The sequence below is a fragment of the Spermophilus citellus genome (assembly GCF_964194105.1).
Source record: "Spermophilus citellus genome assembly, chromosome: 5".
NCBI lineage: Eukaryota > Metazoa > Chordata > Mammalia > Rodentia > Sciuridae > Spermophilus > Spermophilus citellus.
In genome coordinates, this window is record NC_138186.1 from 147,838,463 (window position 1) to 147,861,062 (window position 22,600).

Sequence of the window (22,600 nt, forward strand, 5' to 3'; positions counted from 1 at the left end):
TAGAAGGGACAGGAAAAGGGAAAGGGGGAAGCTCTCAAAGGAGAGAGTAGGTCCTATCAGAGAGGAGAGTGATGGCTCACCTTTCCTACCCTCCTATTTTTTGGGGGTTCCAAAGAGTCTGCCCAGGTCCTCCTCTTGACTTTTGACTGATAGTGATTGCATCAGATTGCATCAGACTTTCAAGTCCCCAGTGCATATGGTCTTACCTCATGAAGGGGAGATTTTACTATAAAATCTCAAGATCCAAGGCAACTCTGGGTCACCTTGATGACTAGTTCCAACTGGATTTTTTTTTTTACAGGTTTAATGGTTAGGGGGTTTTACTTTTAATTATCTTGTCTCCTTCAGTCCTGGAATCTGGTCTGTATAAAGAAAGTCTCCCACTTCAGGATAACTTGTGTTCTTATCAGCAGGAAGGAGCCTTGGGGTCCCGCATTTCTCCTGCGGAATGTAGCCTGTCCTATTGGCTGAAGTCAGGAAGGGCTGCAGGTAAATTGTTTTTCAAAAGAAAACATGTGGGGGTTGGTCAGTACAGTGGGCCCAGTTTACAGAGTTACCCCTTTCCCTTTGTGTACACACAGAAGAAAGGTTGTGTGGGGACATAGTGATAAAGTGGCTATCCACAAGCTAAGAAGCCAACATTGATGGCACTTTGTTTTTTGGACATCTAGCCTCCCGAACTGGGAGAAAATAAATTTCTGTTTTTTAAACCACTTGGTCTGTGGAATTTTTTTTTCTTTTTTTCTTTTTTCTTTTGGGGGGGCAGACCCAGCAAACTAATATAGTACTCATTAAGCTGCACCTAGATTCTTGACCCTCAGGACTTTGAGGTTATAAATGCTTGTCATTTTGAGCTGTTAAACTTTGGAGTAATTTGTTATGCAGCAATAGATGACTAATACATGAACCTAATTTCCCCCTTTATATCCTCTCTGACTTATGTCCCTAAAAGATGGGTAGGTAGGGTGTCCTGTTTGAATACTTCAAATTTATACTTTCCAAGGAAAGAAAAAGTCAGTCTTCCTAGCAGATAACAAACCATGCTATGGGTTGAGGATATAGCTTAGTGTCAGAGTACTTGCTTAGCATTAGGCCTCAGGTTCTATGCCCAGCCCCTCAAAAACAAAATTATACCAATGTCTGAGTTATTAATAGCATTTTCTGAAACATATTCACTACTCTTTCATTTTCCCAGCAAAGTAAAAAAGAACTTTTGTTTAGGTTCAGATTTGTTTGCAAGTAGGTAAGGCCAGAATAATTGCAGTGATTAAGAATCCATGGACTGGGCTGGGGATGTGGCTCAAGCGGTAGCGCGCTCGCCTGGCATGCGTGCGGCCCGGGTTCGATCCTCAGCACCACATACAAACAAAGAAGTGTCCGCCGAGAACTGAAAAATAAATATTAAAAAAACACTCTCTCTCTCTCTCTCTCTCTCTTTCTCTCTCTCTCTCCCCTCTCAAAATAAATAAATAAAAAGGGTCTTCCTAAGTTGCTGAGGCTCAAATTTAAAAAAAAAAAAAAAAAAAAAAGAATCCATGGACTCAGTGTATATTTATGTGGTTCATCCTCTGTGTGTGTATACATATACATATGCTTCCATGAACTATAATTTTATAAACAGTTTATACATACAAAGGGATTATTCTAATTCTAAAATATATGTTCTAATTCTAAAACTCCTACTGGGACAGCATTAATGTATTAAGTGTGTACAGTACAATTATACATTATAATTTTTCTTTCTTTCTTTTCTATTTTGTTTTCCAGTATTAGGATTGAATCCAGGGGCACTTTGACATTGAGATATATCTTTGGCCCATTTTATTTTTTATTTCAAGACAGGGTCTGGCTAAATTGCCCAGGCTGGTCTCGGACTTGCAATTCTCCTTCCTCAGCCTCCTGTGTAGTTGAGATTACAGGGGTGTACCACTGTGCCTGCTGTATTGGATTTTTATAAGTCGGCTTAAATTATACATTTATTGAAATGTACCTGTAGTTCCTAGTTTGCTGTGATGTCAGTTGGGGATTCTTCCTGGAAAATCCTGGAAATGGAGAGCTTGAACACGAGGTTCAGCGCCTGGACACCTTTTAGCAACAAGTCGCTAAATAGACAGGTGAGTTACATGGTGAGTTACAAATAGTGAGTCTTACGTTGTCATACTTTTAAAGAAAATCCTCTAAAGAATTTAGTTTTTGAGTCAGTTTAAACGAAAACAATTCTAGCTTTGTTGCAAGTCTCCCATCTGCCTCCCATCTTATTCTGTGCTTCCAGAGACAAAATAGAGACCCCCAGGACACCTGTGGTTTGCAGTGATGGGGAAGGAGAAGGAAAGAAGATGCTCTGGGTGGTGGTGGTGAGGGTGTGTGCGTGTATGTTTCACTGTGTCCTTAATACTCCTTCTCTCTGGTGCCCACCATATGGTTCTATGTGGCCTGGCGATGCCCGTCCCTTGAACAGTAATTCAGGAAGAAGTCATCGAATGGTGGAGGGCAGTCTGCAAGGCATTAATGGAGCTAGCATAGGGGTCCTCAGAGCTCACGTGGGCTCAACCTCTTTTACAAGGGAAGAAGAATAGACTGGCTGGGGTTAAAGCCTGACCTGTAATAAAGACAGTGAGTTTGTACATGCCTATCTAGCAAAGCTGGCCTGGAACCCAGTTTTGGGGACACTGGTCTTTGGGAACACTGTCTTAGAGACACAACTAACAATAGCATTTTACAATAATTATTCACGATCAGTTTCATGAGTGTTATGAAGATCCATGGCTGTGGATCAATAAAGTCATATCTACTTAAATGAATCTATTTTAGCAATGGAATGAGTGAGACCTATATGTGTTTTCTTTTTTTTTTTTAATAATTAGAAAGTTATTTTTTATTGATTCTTTTTAGTTATACATGACAGTAGAATTGTTTTGATAAAATTACACATGCATATTTATATCTTATTCTAATTAGGACCCCATTCTTCTGGATATACACAATGATGAATTTGCTTAGTTTTTTTCATTTATATGTGTGTGTGTGTGTGTGTGTGTGTGTGTGTGTATATATGAAAATAATGTCAGATTCATTTCACTGTCTCCTATTCCTATCCCCCTCCCTTCCCTGCATTCCTCTTTGTCTAATGTACTGAACTTCTCTTCTTCTCCTGCTCCCTTTTTTATGTGATTTGGCTTCTACATATCAACAAAAATATTCAACCTTTGATTTTGGGGGATTGGCTTATTTCAGTTAGCATCATAGCCTCCAGATTCATCCATTTACTAATAAATGTCATAAAGTTATCCTTTATGGCTGAGTAATACTTCATTGTGCTTATGTACCACATTTTCTTTATCCATTCATCTGTTGAAGGGTACCAAGTTTGGCTCCATAGCTTAGTTATTATGAATTGTGATGCTATAAACATTGATGTGGCTGTGTTATTGTGGAATGCTGATTTTAAATCCTTTGGATATATGCTGAGGAGTGGGATAAATGGGTCAAATGATGGTTTAATTCCTAATTTTAAAGGAATTTTTAAACTGCTTTCCAGAGTAGTTGCACCAATTTGCTGTCCTACCAACAATGTATGAGTGTACCCTTTTTTTCCATATCCTCGCCAACATTTATTGTTACTTATATTTTTTGATAGTTGCCATTCTGATTGGAGTGAGATGAAATCTCAGTGTAGTTTTGATTTGCATTTCTCTAATTGCTAGAGATACTGCACATTTTTTTTTCATATGTGTGTTTTTAAGACAAAAACGTGTGGAATCTGTTTCCCTGGGTCATGGTAGTCTAGGTAAAAACAAGAGCCAGTTCACACTACCTCTTTGTTTTCCCTCCTTCTCTGTAATTACATCCCCAGCAGCCTACCCAACAAGCCCAGGCTCCTCTTATCCCTGGATAAAAACAGTTTAAGCTGAAAGGAGAGACCCCTACACATTCATGAAAGCACCCTGTGAATTGTAAAGTGCTATGCAAATATTAGCTGGGAGGTTGTTAGTAGATCATCTGAAGATTGCTTAGCAACTAAGTGGTATATAAAGGTACAGTAAAATATCATTTTCCCCCCTTACAGCTCTTTCAGGAAAGAGTTGCTTTGATAAGTCATTGGTTTGACCTCTGGACCCACAAACAACGTCAAGAATTCTTATTCACAATTCTTTTACGATGCACTAAATCACAATTAAGGTAAATTGGTTGCTTAATGATGTAATTATCATTGGTCCTTAAAGAAAACAAAACATTGTAAAATGTGTATATAACCTTTACGAGTCTTTTTTTCCCTATTAAAAAATCACACAATTAATACTTGAAGGTTTATCTACAGACTCTTCAAATGCTTGTTTCCTCCTTGAGGCTGCAATGAAGCCATGGAGGGGTATGAACACCATCACACCGTTATGAAGCTGTTTTGTTTTTGCAAAATTTGTTAGTGGCTTCAGCCCGTGAATTTTTAATATGCTCTTGGATTATTAAATTTTCCTTGGAGGTGTCATACAGGCAGGATAGCTGGTACACAGCTAGACCCTTTGTAAATGATTATCAAATGATGGATCTGAAAAATACATAAGCACAGACAATGGCAGTGATGTAAAGGGATATGGCCGAGGTAGACAGCAATGGACAGTGGTGGCCAATGGGTCCTGCCCCTACTCTTCCCCTTCCCTGGTGTTCTATCTGTAGTTTACTTTCTTTTTTTTTAACTTTTTTTTTTTTTAAGAGAGAGTGAGAGACAGAGAGAGAGAGAGAATTTTTTAATCTTTATTTTTTTAGTTTTCGGTGGGCACATCTTTGTTTGTATGTGGTGCTGAGAATCGAACCCGGGCCGCATGCATGCCAGGCGAGCGCGCTACCACTTGAGCCACATCCCCAGCCCTGTAGTTTACTTTCAAATACCGCAGCACAGACAGCATTACATTTGTTAGTTGAAATGATACCCAGGGGCAGCTAGTGTTCTGATTGGGAATTAATACTCTAGGGGTCATTAGTTCTTTCTAGGTTGGAAGGGTCCCAGTGCTTTAGTTATTATTAGTGCAAATATCAAACCTCTGTTGTATGAGCAACCAGTGCCTTGTTAACTGTGTTAGACATAGACTCTCGTGAAATTGGGGATATTCAAGGGGTGTGGACTGACTGAAATACAGGAGAGAGGAGGCTATTTATATACTTCAGTGCACCTGGACCTGGGCGAAGACTACAGCTGGGCCAGTGGAAAGTCGTGTGTGTGGTTTCCCAGGCTTCATCCCCAAATAAATGACCTTGGGTCAGTCTCGGGTTACTAGAGTAACAATAGGATGCTGTTGGTAGAACATTGTTCTTTCTCAATTGGATGAAACTCTCACCCAGCAGATAGAAGCTTCATCAAGCCTGCACAGGGGATTCTACAAGTGGTTTATATTTATTTACTAAGGTCTGTTTAGTGAAACCCTAGGAATGGCATCATTTGGTGTTAGTTGCTTTCCACATAACCTAGTGGTGAGGCTAACCTTCTGATTCTTAGGCAGCTACCAAAAAGCATCTGAGAGTTGTTCATGACCAAACTGGCTTGTTGCAGTTTGCAACCTGCCTCCCCCTGTTTTTTCCACTTTCCCTGCCTATCTCACTTGATCAGCCATTTCTCTTCTCTTCTCCTTTGTCAGCTTCTCCTGCATCTGCAGGTGCAAAACAGGTTGTGAATTGACTCACCCTGACCAGTCACTGGAAGGAGACAAACACCTTCCTTGCTCTGCTGAACCAGGCTATGGACAGGCTACAGCGAAATGGGCTCTTTAGTTCATGCATAGAAATCAGGGGAAGGGACATTTATGACAGTCATTTGCTATGTTTACTTTTACTCCAACTTTACTGCTTTCAAGATAAGAAAATAATAGGTGGAACCCCATATTGGTAATTGCTGCGTGTCTTACGTTCTTGTCTCACGCATCATAAACCAAGCAATCTCAGTTGTAACCACTGGGGGTCATTAGAGCTCTTGTGGTATATTTTGAGACTGCTGAACTTCAGGCTTGACATTTTGTCTCTGGAAATTGCATCTTTTTTCTAGTACCCCAATTCTTAACTTTCAAGGGAAAAGAATGTGGAACTAACCTGTTCAGTGAAATTACTTTTCTTTGTCTGGTGGCAGCTGTGTTTCCACAGAAAGCAGTATGTGCTAAATAGCTCTATGCAGCTGATTTCAGGGAAACTTATTCATATGTGTCTGGTGTCTAGATTTGGCATTCAGAACCCACCTTTAATTTGTGTTAATGGTTTTTGTTGTTTAGCATCAATCAGTTCCTTCTGCAAAGCCTGGTCAAGTCTTTTTTACACTTCTTCTTTCCCATTGATTTCTGTCACACTGCATGTTGGTGGTCTAACCTAGTGACAGCTGTGCTCAATTTCAGTTAAAAATAGAAGCCAAATACACACGCACACACTTTTTAAAATAAAATTTTAGTTGTAGTTGGACACAATACCTTTATTTTGTTTACTTATTTTTATGTGGTGCTGAGGATCAAACCCAATGCCTTGCATGTGCTAGGCAAGCGCTCTGCTCCTGAGCCACAACCCCAGCTCCCCCCACATACATATTTTTAATTTAATGCAGTGAACTTTCCTTTAAGCATCTTTACTGAGATATAATTCACATATAATAAAGTTTTCCAATTAAAGATGCAATTCGGTGGTTTTAATACATCCACAGAATTGTGTAGCCACCAGTACAATCTAGGTTTAAAACATTTCATCACCCCAAAATGATTCCCCTACCTGTTGACTGTCACTCCCCATCTTGAGCCCCACCCTCACCCTGCCCAGATACAGGCAAATACTAATGGTCTTATGTCTCTATAAATTTGCCCCTTGTGGACTTTTTGCATAAATGGAATCATGAAGTATGTGATCTTTGTGACTGATGTCTCTCATATGTTTTCAAGGTTTATCCATTTTGTAGTATGTAGTATATACCACTGATACTTTCCTTTTTTTTTTGTGTGGTACTGGGAATTGAACCCAGGGGTGCTCTACTACTGAGGTATACCTCCAGTGTCCCCCCTGTCTTTAATTTTTATTTTGAGGCAGGGTCTTGCTGAATATCTGAGGCTGGCCTTGAACTTGCAATCCTCCTTACGCCTGGATTACAGGTGTGTGCCACTGTTGCTGGCAATACTTACCTTTTATTGACAATAACATCCCAATGTATAAAAGTGTCATATTTATTTATCCATTTATCAATTGACAGACATGTGGGCTGTTTCTCATTTTGGTTGCTGTAGGTAATGATTTTATGAATATCCATCTCCAAGCTTTTGTATATGGATGTTGTTATTTCTATTAGGTATATATCTAGGAGTAAAATTACTAGGTGCAATATTAACAGTTTGTTTTGAGCCCTATTTATTCTCGTACTCTATTTTCTCTCATACCTGTGAATATACTTATTAATAAATGAAAGAAATAAGCATTATTTGAATACCTGAAATATTTATATGTAAGCTTGACTATGCTTTTTTAAAGTCAGAGAGCCCTTAGTTTTAAATATTTTGTTTTATGATTTTCAAATAATTTTATTATAATTCAGATAGTTACATTTATTAATATAGTATTTCAACTATTGGTAGGAAATGTTTCATCAGAATTATCTTTAAAAGTTTCTCCTTCCAGAGACTTGGGAGGCTCAGGCAGAAGAACCACAACTTCAAAGTAAGCTTTAGCAACTTAGCAAGGCCCTAAGCAACTTAGAAAGATACTGTCTCCAAGTAAAAAAAATAATTTTTTTTTTAAAGGGGGATGTTGCCCAGTGGTTAAGTGCTCTGAATTTAATTCCTGATACCAAAAAATTAAAAATTAAAAAATTTCTCCTTACTCTCTATGGAATATATTTAAATATCTAAGACTTTTTTCCTGTCTTAATACATATTCCAATAGTCCATACTGTTAAGTTTTAGCATGAACTTATTTTTTCTTTCCTTTTTGCAATACTGGGGATTGAACTCTGGGATGCTCCATCATTGAGCTGCATTCCCAGCCCCATCTTCTTTTTTCTTTTTCTTGTTTTGGAACGGAGTCTCACCAAGTTGCCAAGGCTAGCCTCAAACTTGTGAACCTCCTGCCTCAGTCTCTTCAGTCACCGGGACTACAAGTGTGTGCCACCACACGTGGCTTGGTAGAGGACCTTAAATGGAATTTTATGATTTTAAGGACATTTTTCAAAGTTTCAGTTTATTAAACCATCCTTCTGGCAAATTCTCCTTCTCACCTCTGTTTAAATGTCAGCCCTCCTGGGAAGCCTTCTTTGCTAGTCTTTTAGGCTCGGAGGGTTTTCCACCTACATCATGGTATTCTCCCCGGTACACTATGCTTATGTGTCAACACATACAATGGTTCCCATCGGTGTCTTCCCTCTGCCACTTGTCTAAACTGACCTTTCCTGTGACTCCTTAAAGGAAACTGGCTGTTTGTGTCTGTCACACTTGGAGAAACCTAGGAGGAGTTGAATCTGGTTCCTTGCTGCACTGGTGGAACCGGTTTTAAATTGCTTCTGCTCAGCAACTCAATGCCTTACACAAAGGCCTGGCATTCCAGGGCTGGAGCTGCTTCAACTTGTAGCTTTCCTGGGCAGGTGGGGCACCATTCATGCAGCTGCAGTCTCAAAACAGCAGATAGCTTGTTGGTGGGGGGAAGGGGAAGGGGGTGGGGGTGGGGGAGAGAGAGAGAGAGAGAGAGAGAGAGAGAGAGAGAGAGATGGCAAAGGCAAAGAAGGTTACATGGATGGTTGACAAGGCACTAGCATTCATCATTTGCCCCTTCAGGGCAGACTGGAAGTGGGAATGGAGAGCAGAAAAATGTACCCACCAAAGTACATTTAAGAAAGAACACCCCCAGCCCACTTCAGCACCCTTACCCACTCTTTCCAAGCAGCCCTGGAGGGGGTCGGTTGAGGAGATGGCTCAGTTGTGATCTGTAGAGGAAATCTGATGTGTAGTTTTTCATACTTCTAGCTTAATTTGGAATACAGAACAGCCAAGTAACTGAGTTATGGGAAGTCCATTTGAAATGAGAATACTTCTGTGTGAAGGTGGTGAAGATGTTAGAGGAAAAAAAAAATCATCCCTTGGAACTTGTTCAAACATGGTGAGGCAGACTCTTTAGGACCATTGCTGTGGGCATAGGGACCACTGCCATGGGATTTGCAGCCAGGCAGAGATTGGGCTCAACTCCAAATACAGCACAGGCAAGTTGAAATTTATAGGCAAAGGAGCTGAGTGGGAAAATTACTAAGAGGAAACATTAGAGGCGAGGGGGGTTCCTGTCTAGATGGACCAAGTGGAACTCTTGCCAGAGACAGGCCTGGGTGATCAGACCTTTCCTGAGGCTGGTGAAGAATGAGGAACCTGATCAGATATCCAGGGTCATTAGAGATAAAGAGGTCAGAGTTTCTACTAAACTGACTTAGCAGTGTTCTTGGCTAAAACAAGATTTTACAAGAAAGTGTACTGATGGGCCTGACCAAAGTTTGGTCAAGCAGAGAATCTATGTCAGAAAGAAAAATATTGAAAGATAAACTGTTCACTTTTACCTAAAATTACCATTTTCAAAATATAGAAGATGGGCTAAGGGTGTAGCTCAGTGGTAGAGCACTCGACTAGCCTGTATGAGGCCCTGGCTTCCATCTGAAGCACAACAAAAAAATTAAAACAATCAAAAAATGAAAAAAGAAATAAAGTAAGCAAGGAAGGAAAAGGAAAAGAAAAGGCAAGGCAGGGCATTCTGACCCTTTCCCTTAGGTCCAGGATTCCGGTCATGTTCTATCCTCTGGAGGGTGGCTGGGTAGGAGCTAACATTGACAATATTCTCATTTGTTGTTGAGATGGTGTTTAGGCCAGGGGGATGAAGGTTTAAAAATAAAATTCTTGAGTTTAAAAGGAAAGAAGAAACCAAAAACCAAAGCTGTTTTATTGGATGGGGATGGGGGGCAAGCAGAAGGTCATTAGACAGAGGGAAGGTCGACAGGAGGAGAAGTACAAGCACTTGAAGTTCACCTCCCATTTTGCAAGTGGTGCTGCTCTCTTTGGTCACGTTTAACCTCTCTGGATAGCACTTAGCAACCCCTGCATTATGTTCCATGCAATGCTTCATTTATTGTCCCCTCCACTAGAAGGCAGGCTCTGCGAGGGCAACCACTTGGGTGCCTCTTTCTGTCTCCACACTTACAGAAATGTCAGGCACCCAAGAGTCACTCAATAAATGCTTGTTGACTGAATGCAAATATCTAAAACATGCTCAATTACAAAAATGACAAAAAGGTAGATACTTGAGAAAATTTTTCATTTAGTAGTTCTCTGGGCAGGAGTAGTTTTCTAAAGATAAGTTTTAAAATATAGGAGGTTAACTGATACAAGACTTTTCATTATTTAGTTAATTCAAGACCACACTATAAGGGGCTGTGGTTGTTGCTCAGCGATAGAGCACTTGCCTAACTTATGTGAGGCACTGGGTTCAATCCTCAGTACCACATTAAAAATAATAATAATAATAATTAAATGAAGGTATTGTGTCCATCTTCAACTAAAAATATATTTTAATTAAAAAAGACCACATATAAAGCAATTCCAAAAGGAATTACAAACAGTAATAATACTCAATGTGTGTCAGGATGCACAACTCCACAAGATGCTATTTCACCCTGTTATCCCATGACTGGCAGCTCTGATGTTTGCTCATTGCACAATTTGTTTAATGCAGCATCTCAGAAAATGCTTCTGTTGCTCTCTCTATATCATACATGATGTTAGCTTCCAGATCTACCATGTATTCTTTTACTTTCTATATAGGAAACATCTGATTCAGATATAATTCACTGGAAGGTTTGAAGAGACCATTTGCCTTACTCTGTATTAGAGAAGCTATTTAGGAAACGTCTAGGAGGGTTACTGCAGGGTAAGAGCGGAAGGGGCTGCCCATGAGATCCAAATGGGCTCAGCAAGTCTTAGAAGCAGAAGTATCACATCTGCAGAACACAGCAAGCATCCAATGAATGTTGATCCTCTTTCCTCCTGACCTCTCTAGCTGCTCTTTCAAGTTCCTGGTCAGAAGGCTTTCCAACACAACTGAGAAACTGAACTCAAAGCAGCTTAAGAAGAAAAAAAGGAATTTACTGACTTACAACTCATCTAGCTGCAGGCTGGCCTAGATCCTTAGATTAAAGCAATGTTGCCAGGGCTCACTCCCTTCCCCCTTCTCACAGGTCTGCTTCCCTGTGTGCATGGCCTAAAACTAAAAAGATAAGCACAAGATCCTCAAGAAGGAAATGACAAATTTGTATTAAGGCATAGCAACAATAACAACAAACAAATCTGGGTAAATGGATAGATATTCCATGTTTAAGATGTCACTCCTTTCCAAATTAATCGTGCCAAATCCACAGGTGAGCTTTTCTTATGCACTTGAAAAACTGATTCTACAGCTAACCTGGAAAAGGAGATGGGCAACAATGGCTAAGAAAAAAATTAAATACAAAGAAAAAATGAGCAAGAGAGTTTCACTTCCAGTCATTAAAAAGCATTTTTATCCATTTAAGAAATACCCCCAAGTGTAGAGTGGGACTGAGATCAGTAAGGGCTCAAAAAGGCACAGAAATAGACTGAATAGGTCTTTTCTCCCTTCCTTCTGAGTGGGTTAGACATTTGGTCACCTGACTGCCACACATCTTGCACATTCCTCTCCTTCCTCCTGACAGGCGCTCTGTCTATTCCCCAGGCATTATATGCCTCCGGGCTGATCACCTGCCCCACCAAGGGTGCGGGGAGGTGAACTGAATTCATAATGATCATTACATTTCTTGGTGGTAACTGGTTTAGGACATGTTAATTCTGCCCCTGAAATAAAGGGGTGGCTGTTAGTAAGCTTCTGTAGTTTTCTTCAATTCTTTTTTTTTTTTTTTTTTTTTTTTGTGTGTGTGTGTGTGTGTGTAATGGGGATTGAATTCAGAAGTGCTTTACCACTGAGTTATACTCCCATTTTTAAAAAATTTATTTTGAGATAGGGTATCACTAAGTTGCTCTCTCAACTAAGTTGCAGAGTGTCTTGCTAAGTTGCTAGGCTGGCCTTGAACTTGAGATACTGCTGCCTCTGCCTCTTGACTCACTAGGAATGCAGGTGTGTGTAGTAAGCCCTGACAGTTTTCTTCAAATTTAAAGGAACTTTTGAAGGGACTGGCAGAAGGGACATGCTGTCTTCCACTTTGCTAGCTTGTGGTCTCTATTGCATGAAGACTGATGCTTGCAGCAGTTAGGCATTTGAAAACCATCTCAGGGGACAAGACTGAAGACCATAAGCCAGAGGATGGCAAAGGGAAAATATGGAAAAATCCTCAGCCTGATAACATCATTGAGTCCTTGATGATACTAACACTGAAGCTGCCCTGATTTCCTTATTACTTGTGAAAAACACAAGGAAGATAACAGGTTTAAAAATGGTTCAAAATTGTCCATTTATCTAATAGTCAATTCTCTGGGCATCTCAGTTCTCCAGAATATAGCCAAGAACAAGGAAGGAAAAGCAAAAAGTGTTTGGCTGTGGAATGGGTGTGATAGAGCCCTTCAGACCTGCAGGCATAATTAAATAGTGAATTAATATGGGGCTTTTATAAAGTGAATTGAAACAGAATTACTGGTACTCCTAAGACCACCATGCAAATATTCAGTGCTTTGTAACTGATGTCAGATGATGCTGATCAGAAACAGGATCCATTCTGCTGTCTCTTCCTTCTACCAAGGGAAGTCAAGTTTGTCCACGTACATTGAAAATGTGTGGCCCATCAGAGTCACTTGGAGTTGGTAAAACACAGATATTGAGCCTGGATGATAGAGATTTGGGCTCAACACATCTGGAATGGGCTGAGGACACTGTTTTGACTGAGTGATGCAGGAGGAGTCAGAGCCAGAGAAGAAGGTTTGCTGGTGGGTGCAGTGGGAGAGACAGGAAGGTCTGGCAATGCTTCACTGCCAGTTTGAACATGGAGCCAAGGCCCTGAGCCAAGGCAGATGGGAAGCCCCTAGGGCAGGAAAAGGCAAGGGGCCAGTCAGACTAACACCTCCATAGCAGTCCAGTGACACTGACTCAAGACTTCTGACCTCCAACATTGTAAGAACATACATTTGTGTTGCTTTAAGCTACTAAATTCATGGTAATTTGGCAACAGGAAACCAACACAAGAACAGTGATTTTTTTAAAAATATTTTTTATCTTTTATTATTTAAAAAAAATTATTTGTTTTATTGTACATCCATTTATGTAGTCCCAGCCAGACTACAATCACCATGCCATCTGCTGGGGACAGAGAAGTGTACAAAATAGCATTGACATGTGACATTAAATGATGAAGAAATAATAATAATAATAATACCGAGTTTGGGTGTCAGCAAGATTGAGAACACAAATATGATACCTAGATTATACTATAGTGCAGGTGTAAGGGATACAGATTTCAGGAGAAGCTATGCAATGACATGAAGTAGTAGTGGCCAGTGAGCAGGTCAGTCTCCTGCAGGCATGTGTTGAGGCAGCAGGAACCGTCAGCTACTGGGGAGATGGGGGATCCGACTGTATCCTAGGCTGAAACTCTCCTGTCAGCTCAGATGCCACAGGACTTGGATCTACCTACCATACTGGGTCCAAATAGAATTTCTTCATCCTCAGCATCACATTGCATCACACAGAGGAACTACAGAACAAGTCTGCATGTATGCATTTTCCTGATTTCCTACGATCCAAGGCAGGGCCAGTTAGCCTGGTAGCAAATAAACAGCTACAATTGTGCTAAGCGACAAAGGAAAAATAATGGGGGCCTTGCCAAGTCCAGAGGATCAGGGAAGGCTTGCCTGAGGGTGTGATATTTATGGTGCAGTCGGAAGCATGCATGAACACAGGAAGTTATGTCTGATTCATTCTATTGACTTTCCTATTCCTTATCTAATCCAATGAACTTCTATTTCCCCCTTTGTCTAATCCAATGAACTTCTTTGGACAAGGACTTGGAGGATGAATTTTCCACCTAGTGAAGAAAATATGTGGGCAGATATCAGGTATTCTTTACCTAGTCATCCCACACCCTCACCCCCATGCTGAGAATCCAACCTAGGTTCCTGCACATACTAGGCAAGTGCTCTACCTCTGAGCCACACCCCATCCCAGCCTAATTAATTTTTTTTTTTTTGGTACCGGGGATTGAATTTAGGGGCACTTGATCACTGAGCCATATCCCCAGCCCTATTTTGTATTTTATTTACAGACAGGGTCTCACTGAGTTGCTTAGCACCTCACTGTTGCTGAGGCTGGCTTTGAACTCAAGATCCTCCTGTCTCAGCCATCAGAGCCGCTGAAATGACAGGCATGCACCACCTCACCTGGCCCAGTCAATTTTTTTTTTATTTTTTATTTTTTTATTAGTTGCTCAAGACAATACAATGATCTTGACATATCATACATTTGATTCAAATAGGGTATGAATTCTCATTTTCCCAGTCAATTTTTAATACCAGTCTTCTGTAGACATATTAGAAAATGTGGATAAGCAAAAAGAGAAAAATACCAATAGTTGTTCTAACTTCTTATACTTATGTGCCATATAATGATATATGGATCAGATTATATAAATATTTACATCTTTTTTTTAAAAGAAACTGTTCATTATTGCCTTATAAAGCCACCCAGCTTCTCTGTCTCATGCTCTGAATACTTTAGCACATGGTTCTTCAAATCCTTTCTCTCCTAACCTAGTCATTATTCTTTTTGACATTGGCATCCAGGTGGAAAGTGTACCTCACACCCTGTGCCTGCAATAGATCTTCTCATCCATACTGAACTTCTACTCCACTTTTCTTAGCCATCGATTATACCCAAGACCACAGGTGGAAGCAGTCCCTCTTCTTCCAGTTTGCCTGCTCAAGCAGTGCCCCCTTGACTGTTGTTTGGCTCACCGGTTCTTCCTGTCTGTTGGCTCCTGTTTCCTCCCACTCAGTCAGCCCTTCCCTGGAGGCTCCTGGGTGACCCCACTTAGAGGCTGGGGCCCCTTCACTATCCCACATTCCAGTTCCCTTGACTCCAAGCATCACATTCAGTTTCCCAAACCCCAGTCTTTGGTCAGCCCAACTTTTTCATTTCTCCCCTATGCATACCAGTTGCAGGGGAGTTAATGGGTAAAGCCATTGGCAGGGTAAACTGTTTATTATAATTGTATTTTTTTTCTTTAACTTTATTTTGGAATTTTACCATCTTAATCAAAACTATACAAACAACGTAAAGAATCCCCATATAGTCTACACCCATTTTAAAAATTTGCTCTTTTTAGATATACATGAAAATAGAGTGGATTTTGACATATTATATTTACATGGAATACAAGTCCCATTCTTCTGGTTGTACATATGTGGAATTACATTGTGTGTATTCACATATGAACACCGGAAGTTATGTCTGATTCATTCTATTGACTTTCCTATTCCTTTATCTAATCCAATGAACTTCTGTTTCCCTCTTTGTCTCATCCAATGAACTTCTATTCTTCCCTCCCCCAACCCTTATTGTGTGTTAGCATCAGCGTATCAGAGAGAGCATTCAACCTTTGGGTTTGGGGGACTGGCTTATTTCACTTAGCATGATAGTCTCCAGCTCCATCCATTTACCTGCAAAAGTCATAAAGTCATTCTTTTTTATGGATGAGTAGTATTCCTTTGTGTATATACCACATTTTCTTTTTTAAATAATTAAAAAAAATTAGTTGTAGATGGACACAATACCTTTATTTTATTTTTATGTGGTGCTGTGGATCGAACCCAGTGCCCTCTACATGTGAGGTGAGCACTCTACCACAACTACAACCCCAGCCCCCCCATTTTTTTCTTATCCATTCATCTGTTGAGGGCACCTAGGCTGGTTCCATAACTTGGCTATTGTGAATTGAGCTGCTATAAACATTGATATGGCTACATAACTGCAGTATACTCATTTTAATTCCTTTGGGTATAAGCCCAGGAGTGGGATAGCTGAGTCAAATGGTGGTTCCATACTGCTTTCTAGAGTGGCTTCATCAATTTGCAGTCCCATCAGCAATGTATGAGTGTTCCCTTTTCCCCACATCCTCACCAACATTTATTGTTGCTTGTGTTCTTGATATTTTCCATTCAGACTGAAGTGAGATGAAATCTCAGTGTAGTTTTAGTTTGCATTTCTTTAATTGCAAATTGCAAATTAATAATCAATGAGCATCACCACAGAGGAGCCAATCAGCTAGATGTTGCTGGGGCTGCTGTGAGCCAATCATCAGCCGGCAGCTGGAAGTTTGCTGGCAGCTGGAAGTTTGCTGGGGCCCCTTCGGCTGTGGCTCTCAACAAATAATAATGAATGTACCTTTTTCAACACCCATTTTTAACAATGATCAAGTCATGGTTCTTACTATTTCATCAAGTTTCCCAAAGTTACAATTGCTAGCTACCAGGAATAATTTTAAAGCAAATTCCAGGTATGTTGGTATATATATTAATATTCCAGCATATAAAAGTAATTGTTCTTAACATTTTTCATCACAATTCTACTATTATATTAACCTTATTAACCTAATAATTCTTTTATTTTCTTTTGTGGTATTGGTGATTGAAGCCAGGGGTGATATATACTGAATTACATCCCCATACTTTTCGTGTTTTGAGGCAGGGTCAGGCTAAGTTACTAAGGCTGGCCTTGAACCAGAGATCCTCCCGCCTTGGCCTCCCAAGTTGTTGGAATTATAGCATGTACCACTGGGCCTGGATAATCTGATAAAATTAATAAAAGTCCTTAATATACCAACTATCTAGTCGGTGTTTGAATTTCCTCAATGGTGTCAAAGATTCTTGCTTTAAAAATGATTTGTTCACATCAGAACTCAAGCAGCATACATTGCAATTGATCACTGTGACTCCTAAATTTCTTTTAATGTATAGGTTCCCTAGAGTTTCCCACAGTCTTCACTTTGCTGACCTTACCTTCCTGGGTTCTATTTCCTCAAATTTGGTAGTTTGGGCCTGATCAGGTTTGACTTTATGATAAGAACACCTGATCAGCGGGTGTTAAGTTCCTCCTTATTTCCACGGCTTGTTTTCCTGGTGTTTCTTGGTGGGCTGTCGGCTGCCATTCTTTGTACAGGTCCATTATTCATTGGACATTGCAGAATGCTGACTTCCTAGTATGTCCTTCCTTTTGTGTTCACTAGTTGGAATAGAAGCATCCTGACATTACAGATTTGCTCTCTCTTGAGGTATTGTTCATAAAGTGAAGGCATATGTTGTTATTATTTGCCAGTCTTCTAAACAATAATTTGGTTTTTTGTCATCCTCCATAATTGATCATTGAGTTCTTTGTAGTATTATGAACTTAAGTATTTTTATTATGAATTTAAGTAATTTGATATGACTTAATCCAATTCAGTTATTTTTCTTATTGTTGTTCAAATTGCTCTATCCTTGGCTCTGGAGCCTCTTCAAGAAAACTTGAATACTTTTGATCCATCTTGGCAAATTATTTTCTTTTCTTTCCCGTTGTGACCAGAAATTCCAGGCTCATTTTGTTCTTCTTTGCCCCAGACTTAAGATCAACATCTATTCAAGGAGCCCTGGTATATTTGGGTGGGAAATGGTATTTAAAGTGAAGTATGGTTTAAGTGCACACCTAACTATCTAGGTTACACATACTTTCTAAGCATTTTCAATAGACAGAACTAGAAAGTAAGTCTTAAAATGTCCCAATGCATCGTGAGTTCAGATCCATATTTACTATTCAAATTCAAGTTGACAGTCTTTACTTAACACTTTTTATTTTGCATCTGTATCTACTTTCTCTCGCATAGGAAATCTTGGGACACCAATATAATTATCCATTTTTAAAAAAATATTTATTTATTTAGTTAGTTATCGGCAGACACGACATCTTTGTTGGTATGTGGTGCTGAAGATCGAACCTGGGCCGCACGCATGCCAGGCGAGAGTGCTACCGCTTGAGCCACATCCCCAGCCCAAATTATCCATTTTTCTTTGTTCCATAACAATGTATGCCCAACACTCCCAGAATAACAAAACCATCACCATACACAGTACAGTCATTGAAACCTGTTAAAATGTTTTTTTCAGTTCCTTTCATCCTTAAGATATACCACATTAAAAATTGAAATAATTTCTATCTGTGGCTATATGACTAAACTGATACACAATTATATCTGCTTAATTTTGCTTTTGAATTTTTAAAAATATTTATTTTTTAGCTATAGATGGACACAATATCTCTATTTTATTTTTATGTGATGCTGAGGATCAAACCCAGTGCCCCATGTACGCTAGGCGAATGCTCTACCTCTGAGCCATAACCCCAGCTCTTTGCTTTGAAGTTTTAGACTGTATTTTTCAAATCCAATTTTGTACATAAAAGACATGGTTCAAGAAGCCAAATCTAGAAAACAAGATACAATCATGAAAATTAGCTTGTACCCCCTCTACTCTTTTTCCTAATTCTCTCTCAAATAGGGGTAAGCAAATTATGTAAAGGATCATATATTACAGGTTAAGTATCCCTCATCTGAAAATTCAAACCCAGAAATTCTCCAAAAGTCAAAGTTTCTGAGCTCCAAGATGACACAGCAAGTGGAACATTGGAATTTTATGTGAAGCCATGAAACTTTGTTTCATGTACAAAATCATTTAAAATATTGTATGAAATAACCCTCAGGATACGTATATAGGATATATCTATGAAATACAAATGCATTTCATGTTTAAAGTAAAGCCCCATACCCTGGACCATTATGTTTATGCAAACATTCTAAAACCTGAAAATCAAAATTTCAAAACACTTCTGTTCCTAAGCATTTCAGATAAAGGTTATCAAAACTACAGATATCTTAGCCTTTGTGGGCCAAATCATCTCTGTTGCAACTACTCAGTTCTACTGATACTGTGAGCCAGCCACAGACAACATGTCAATGAATAGATGTGGTTGCATTCCAAAGAAATTTTGCAAAAACTAGAGATAGAAAAACATGGAGATAGTCTACAAGTCATAACCCTGCTCAAGAGTCACCTGTGCTGACTGACCCTAGTGATGGTTCCAACTCACTCTTTACCCATCCTAAACTTGTTTGCACTTTGAGTCCATGTGGCTAAACCCAATCCCCACCCCTTTTAAAGTTCTTATTTTTGTCAATCTCTCTGCAGTATGGAGTAGTACCAAGTATCCACTCCTTGAAACATTGTCTTGCTGTGGTTTTCATGATGTAACACTTATCTGTTTTTCTTGCTTCTTGGACCTCTCAATTATCTTTGCACAGAATGTTCTTAATGTTCTTCAGTCATCATATGTGGGCATTCCTCCAGTGTGTTTTAACTTTGCATCCCTTTTCATTCTACATTCTTTCCTGGCTGTTTAATTCAGACCTATGATTTCTATACCAGTAATCAGATAATTTATTTCTGGGCTGGACATGCTCTTTGAGCTTTTAATCACATTATCCAACTGCTTATCTCATATTAATTTTTTGGTGTCTTAAAGAGATTTCGAAACCAACATTTTTGGGGATATATAATTATTTCAGGTAAAACCTGACCATTTTCTTTATTTTAATAACTGATACCACAAAGCACCCAGTTTCAAGAGTCAGAAACCTGATAGTCACTTATCAAGTTATCTCCAATATCTCTCAAATCCATTCAGGCTACCATTGTGTAGCTTAGCCAGAAGCTTCTGACTGATCTCCCTGTTATTCCGGTTCCCTTCATCCTGCTGAGGAGTTAGCATTGTCTTCTAACACTGCACTGTGACCTTGTCACAACTGTAAAAGTTGTTTGCCTTAACATAGCACCGCAGACCCTGCAGGGATGGACTCCAGCCCAGCCCTTCAGTGTTCCTTACCTCGTTTCCATAGTCTCTGGGCTTCGGCCATATTTGCCTTTCTCCGGCTTCTCAGTAGTACCAGGTTACCTGTGCCCTTGAACCTTCTGTCGTGCAGACAGAAGTTCTTCTACCTCCACTGCCCGCTTCTCCAAGTTACCTTTAACCCACTCAGCTCCTGCAGGGAAGCCCTTCTGCACCTCTCTGGCCAGCTGCACGTCTCTGCCCAGCTAGTTTTTTCAATTAAATATGGTCATAGCACTGTGTGTGTGTGAGTGTGTGTGACTGTGTGTGTGTGTGTGTGTGTGTGTGTGTGTGTGTATGTGTTTTGTCCTAAGATTTACTACAGGTACAATTCATATTTCTTTGTTAAATTTTTAGTTATTGATGCTGTTTTCCTAATCAAATTGTAGTCTCCATAAAGACAGAAATTGCATAATGTTCTTTTCGTCTTTTTCTGTCTCATCATTATAACTCCAGAATATAAAAAGGAATCCAGGGCTGGGGATGTGGCTCAAGCAGTAGCGCGCTCGCCTGGCATGCGTGTGGCCCGGGTTCGATCCTCAGCACCACATACCAACAAAGATGTTGTGTCCGCCGAGAACTAAAAAATAAATATTAAAAATTCTCCCTCTCTCTCTCTCCCTCCTCACTCTCTCTTTAAAAAAAAAAAAGGAATCCAATCAATATTCGTTTAGTGAATTAAGCAATAAACCAAATCACAACAAATGTGAATATAACATTTAAGCTCTTAAACCATTTTGTATCACATACTCCTTTGAAAAGTAATATTCAAACTACTAATATATATATATATATATATATATATATATATATATATATATATATATATATATAAATTTGCTCCCCAGAAAAACATACATGCATAAATATGCCAAATCTGCCCGAAATTTTAGGAAGCTTGTATGCTCCATGAAGCTCACATATTGACAACAGTACATGTGATATTCAGTTTTTACTGTAACAAATACCTGAGATAATCAGTTTAAAAAGAGGAAAGGTTTATCTTGGCTCACAGTTTTGAAGGTATCATTCCATAGTCACTTTGCTTGTTGCTTTTGAGTCTGTGGTGAGGCAGCAAGTCCTGGTGGGAGCCCCTGGTAGAGGAAACTGCTGACTTCCTGGTGGCCAGGGAGAAAAGAGACAGAGAAAGGGACTGAGTTCCCACTATCCCCTTTGAAGGAAATCCCCCAGTGATCTAACTTCCATTAGGCTCTACTTCCTAAAGGTTCCCCCACGTCCCAATAGTACCAAATTGGAGTTACAAAGCCTTTAACACATGGATCTTTGGAGAACTTCAGATCCATACTATATCAGTGTTTGATACCAAGTTAAATGTTTTTAATTTTCATCATCATTTTAAGGACTCTATAGTATTCCACAGTCCAGATTCTGCTTAAGACTCTCATTTCCTCTATGTTTCAAGTGTTTTATTCCAACTCATCTATTTAATTTTCTCTTTATTTTAAGCATTAGATATACTATATTTGCTTTACTTCTAAAATATCTTTTTTTTTCTTTTCCAAATGAACACCTAAAAATTTACTTCTGTTATTACCTTGATTTCTCTTTGGATATTTTAAATATAGTTTTGCTAAAGTCTCATTTGGATTATTTTATTACTTCCAGTTCCCAAGGTGGCAGAGTTTTATTTGTCTCATTTGCTGTTCTTCCTTCATAGTATTTTAGCTGGAGATTATCTTCCATGGGGATGTGCCCTGTGTTGTAGGAGTGTTGGAGTGATCTCACATTTCATCTTCCTCTCTGGAACTCCACAGGTTTTTCATTTTCTCACCAGCTTATGTTTTTATAGTAATTTGTGGTCTGTAACATCAGGAAATGTTCATTTGGACCTTGCATCCAGTGGGGTGCAGGCCTTATTCCCCCAGGCCTTCCTTTCTTCTTGCCCCCGCCTCCCCGTCTAGGAGCATCTGAGGGAAAGTTCAAGGGCTCAACTCTTTTGTGAATATCTCAATTCCAACTCCCTCTCACTGTTTTAACTTATATTCCTTTTTTATTTCTGTAACTTGCAGATTTATGTTTCATTTTGAAAAGATTATTACTATGCTTTAAAGTGTCCTTGTTATAATCTCTAGAACTTCTGAGTGTTTGAAATTAGTGCATAGATTCTCCTTTTGGCTCACTCTACTGATTTCCAGAAAGATTTATTAGGTTTTGTAGATATACAGTAACTTAGACATTTAGTATGTTTCCCCCTGGCTTTTGCTGTATAAAAATACATAGAGGAACAACTCTTAGCTAAATCCTTAGACATACCCTTAATCATTGTTTTAGGAAAAACTCCCACAAGATGGGTTGTTGGATCCTCAGGCACATTTGTATGACGGTTGATACTTGTCACACTGCTGACTCATCTTCCTGTTCCATACAACTCTGGAGTTACTCAGATCCCAGTGGTTCTAGTTGTGGATGCTCCATGGGCCCCAGGTCATCTCCTGGAGGCCTCTTGAGAAATGCAGTAGGGATTGAAACAGATGTGAACTGCACTCCAGACATGCCACACAGTGATTGTAAGAGGCCACCAGACAAGACTAAGAGGGACTACCTAGGCAACTAGAAAACGGGGACCTCTGCCAAAGCCACTCACCCTTATAGGCCGCCTCTCCACGCTGCTCTCCTGCACATTTTCTTCACATTTCTGGCTGCTCCTTTCCACTTCTTATCAGAAATTTAAGAG

The 22,600-nt window shown here is 39.6% G+C and overlaps 1 protein-coding gene across 1 annotated transcript in view; it reads left to right on the forward strand.

Annotated features, from left to right (window-relative positions):
* Positions 1 to 441: 441 nt before the first annotated feature.
* Positions 442 to 22,600, forward strand: part of ECT2L (epithelial cell transforming 2 like) — a 78,332-nt gene continuing 56,173 nt past the window's right edge. The window contains exons 1-3 of the mRNA XM_081295061.1: positions 442 to 489; positions 1,997 to 2,114; positions 4,067 to 4,179. Coding sequence (XP_081151187.1) covers positions 2,013 to 2,114; positions 4,067 to 4,179 — 215 coding nt within the window. The 5' untranslated portion in view covers positions 442 to 489; positions 1,997 to 2,012. The remainder of the gene's footprint in view (positions 490 to 1,996; positions 2,115 to 4,066; positions 4,180 to 22,600) is intronic.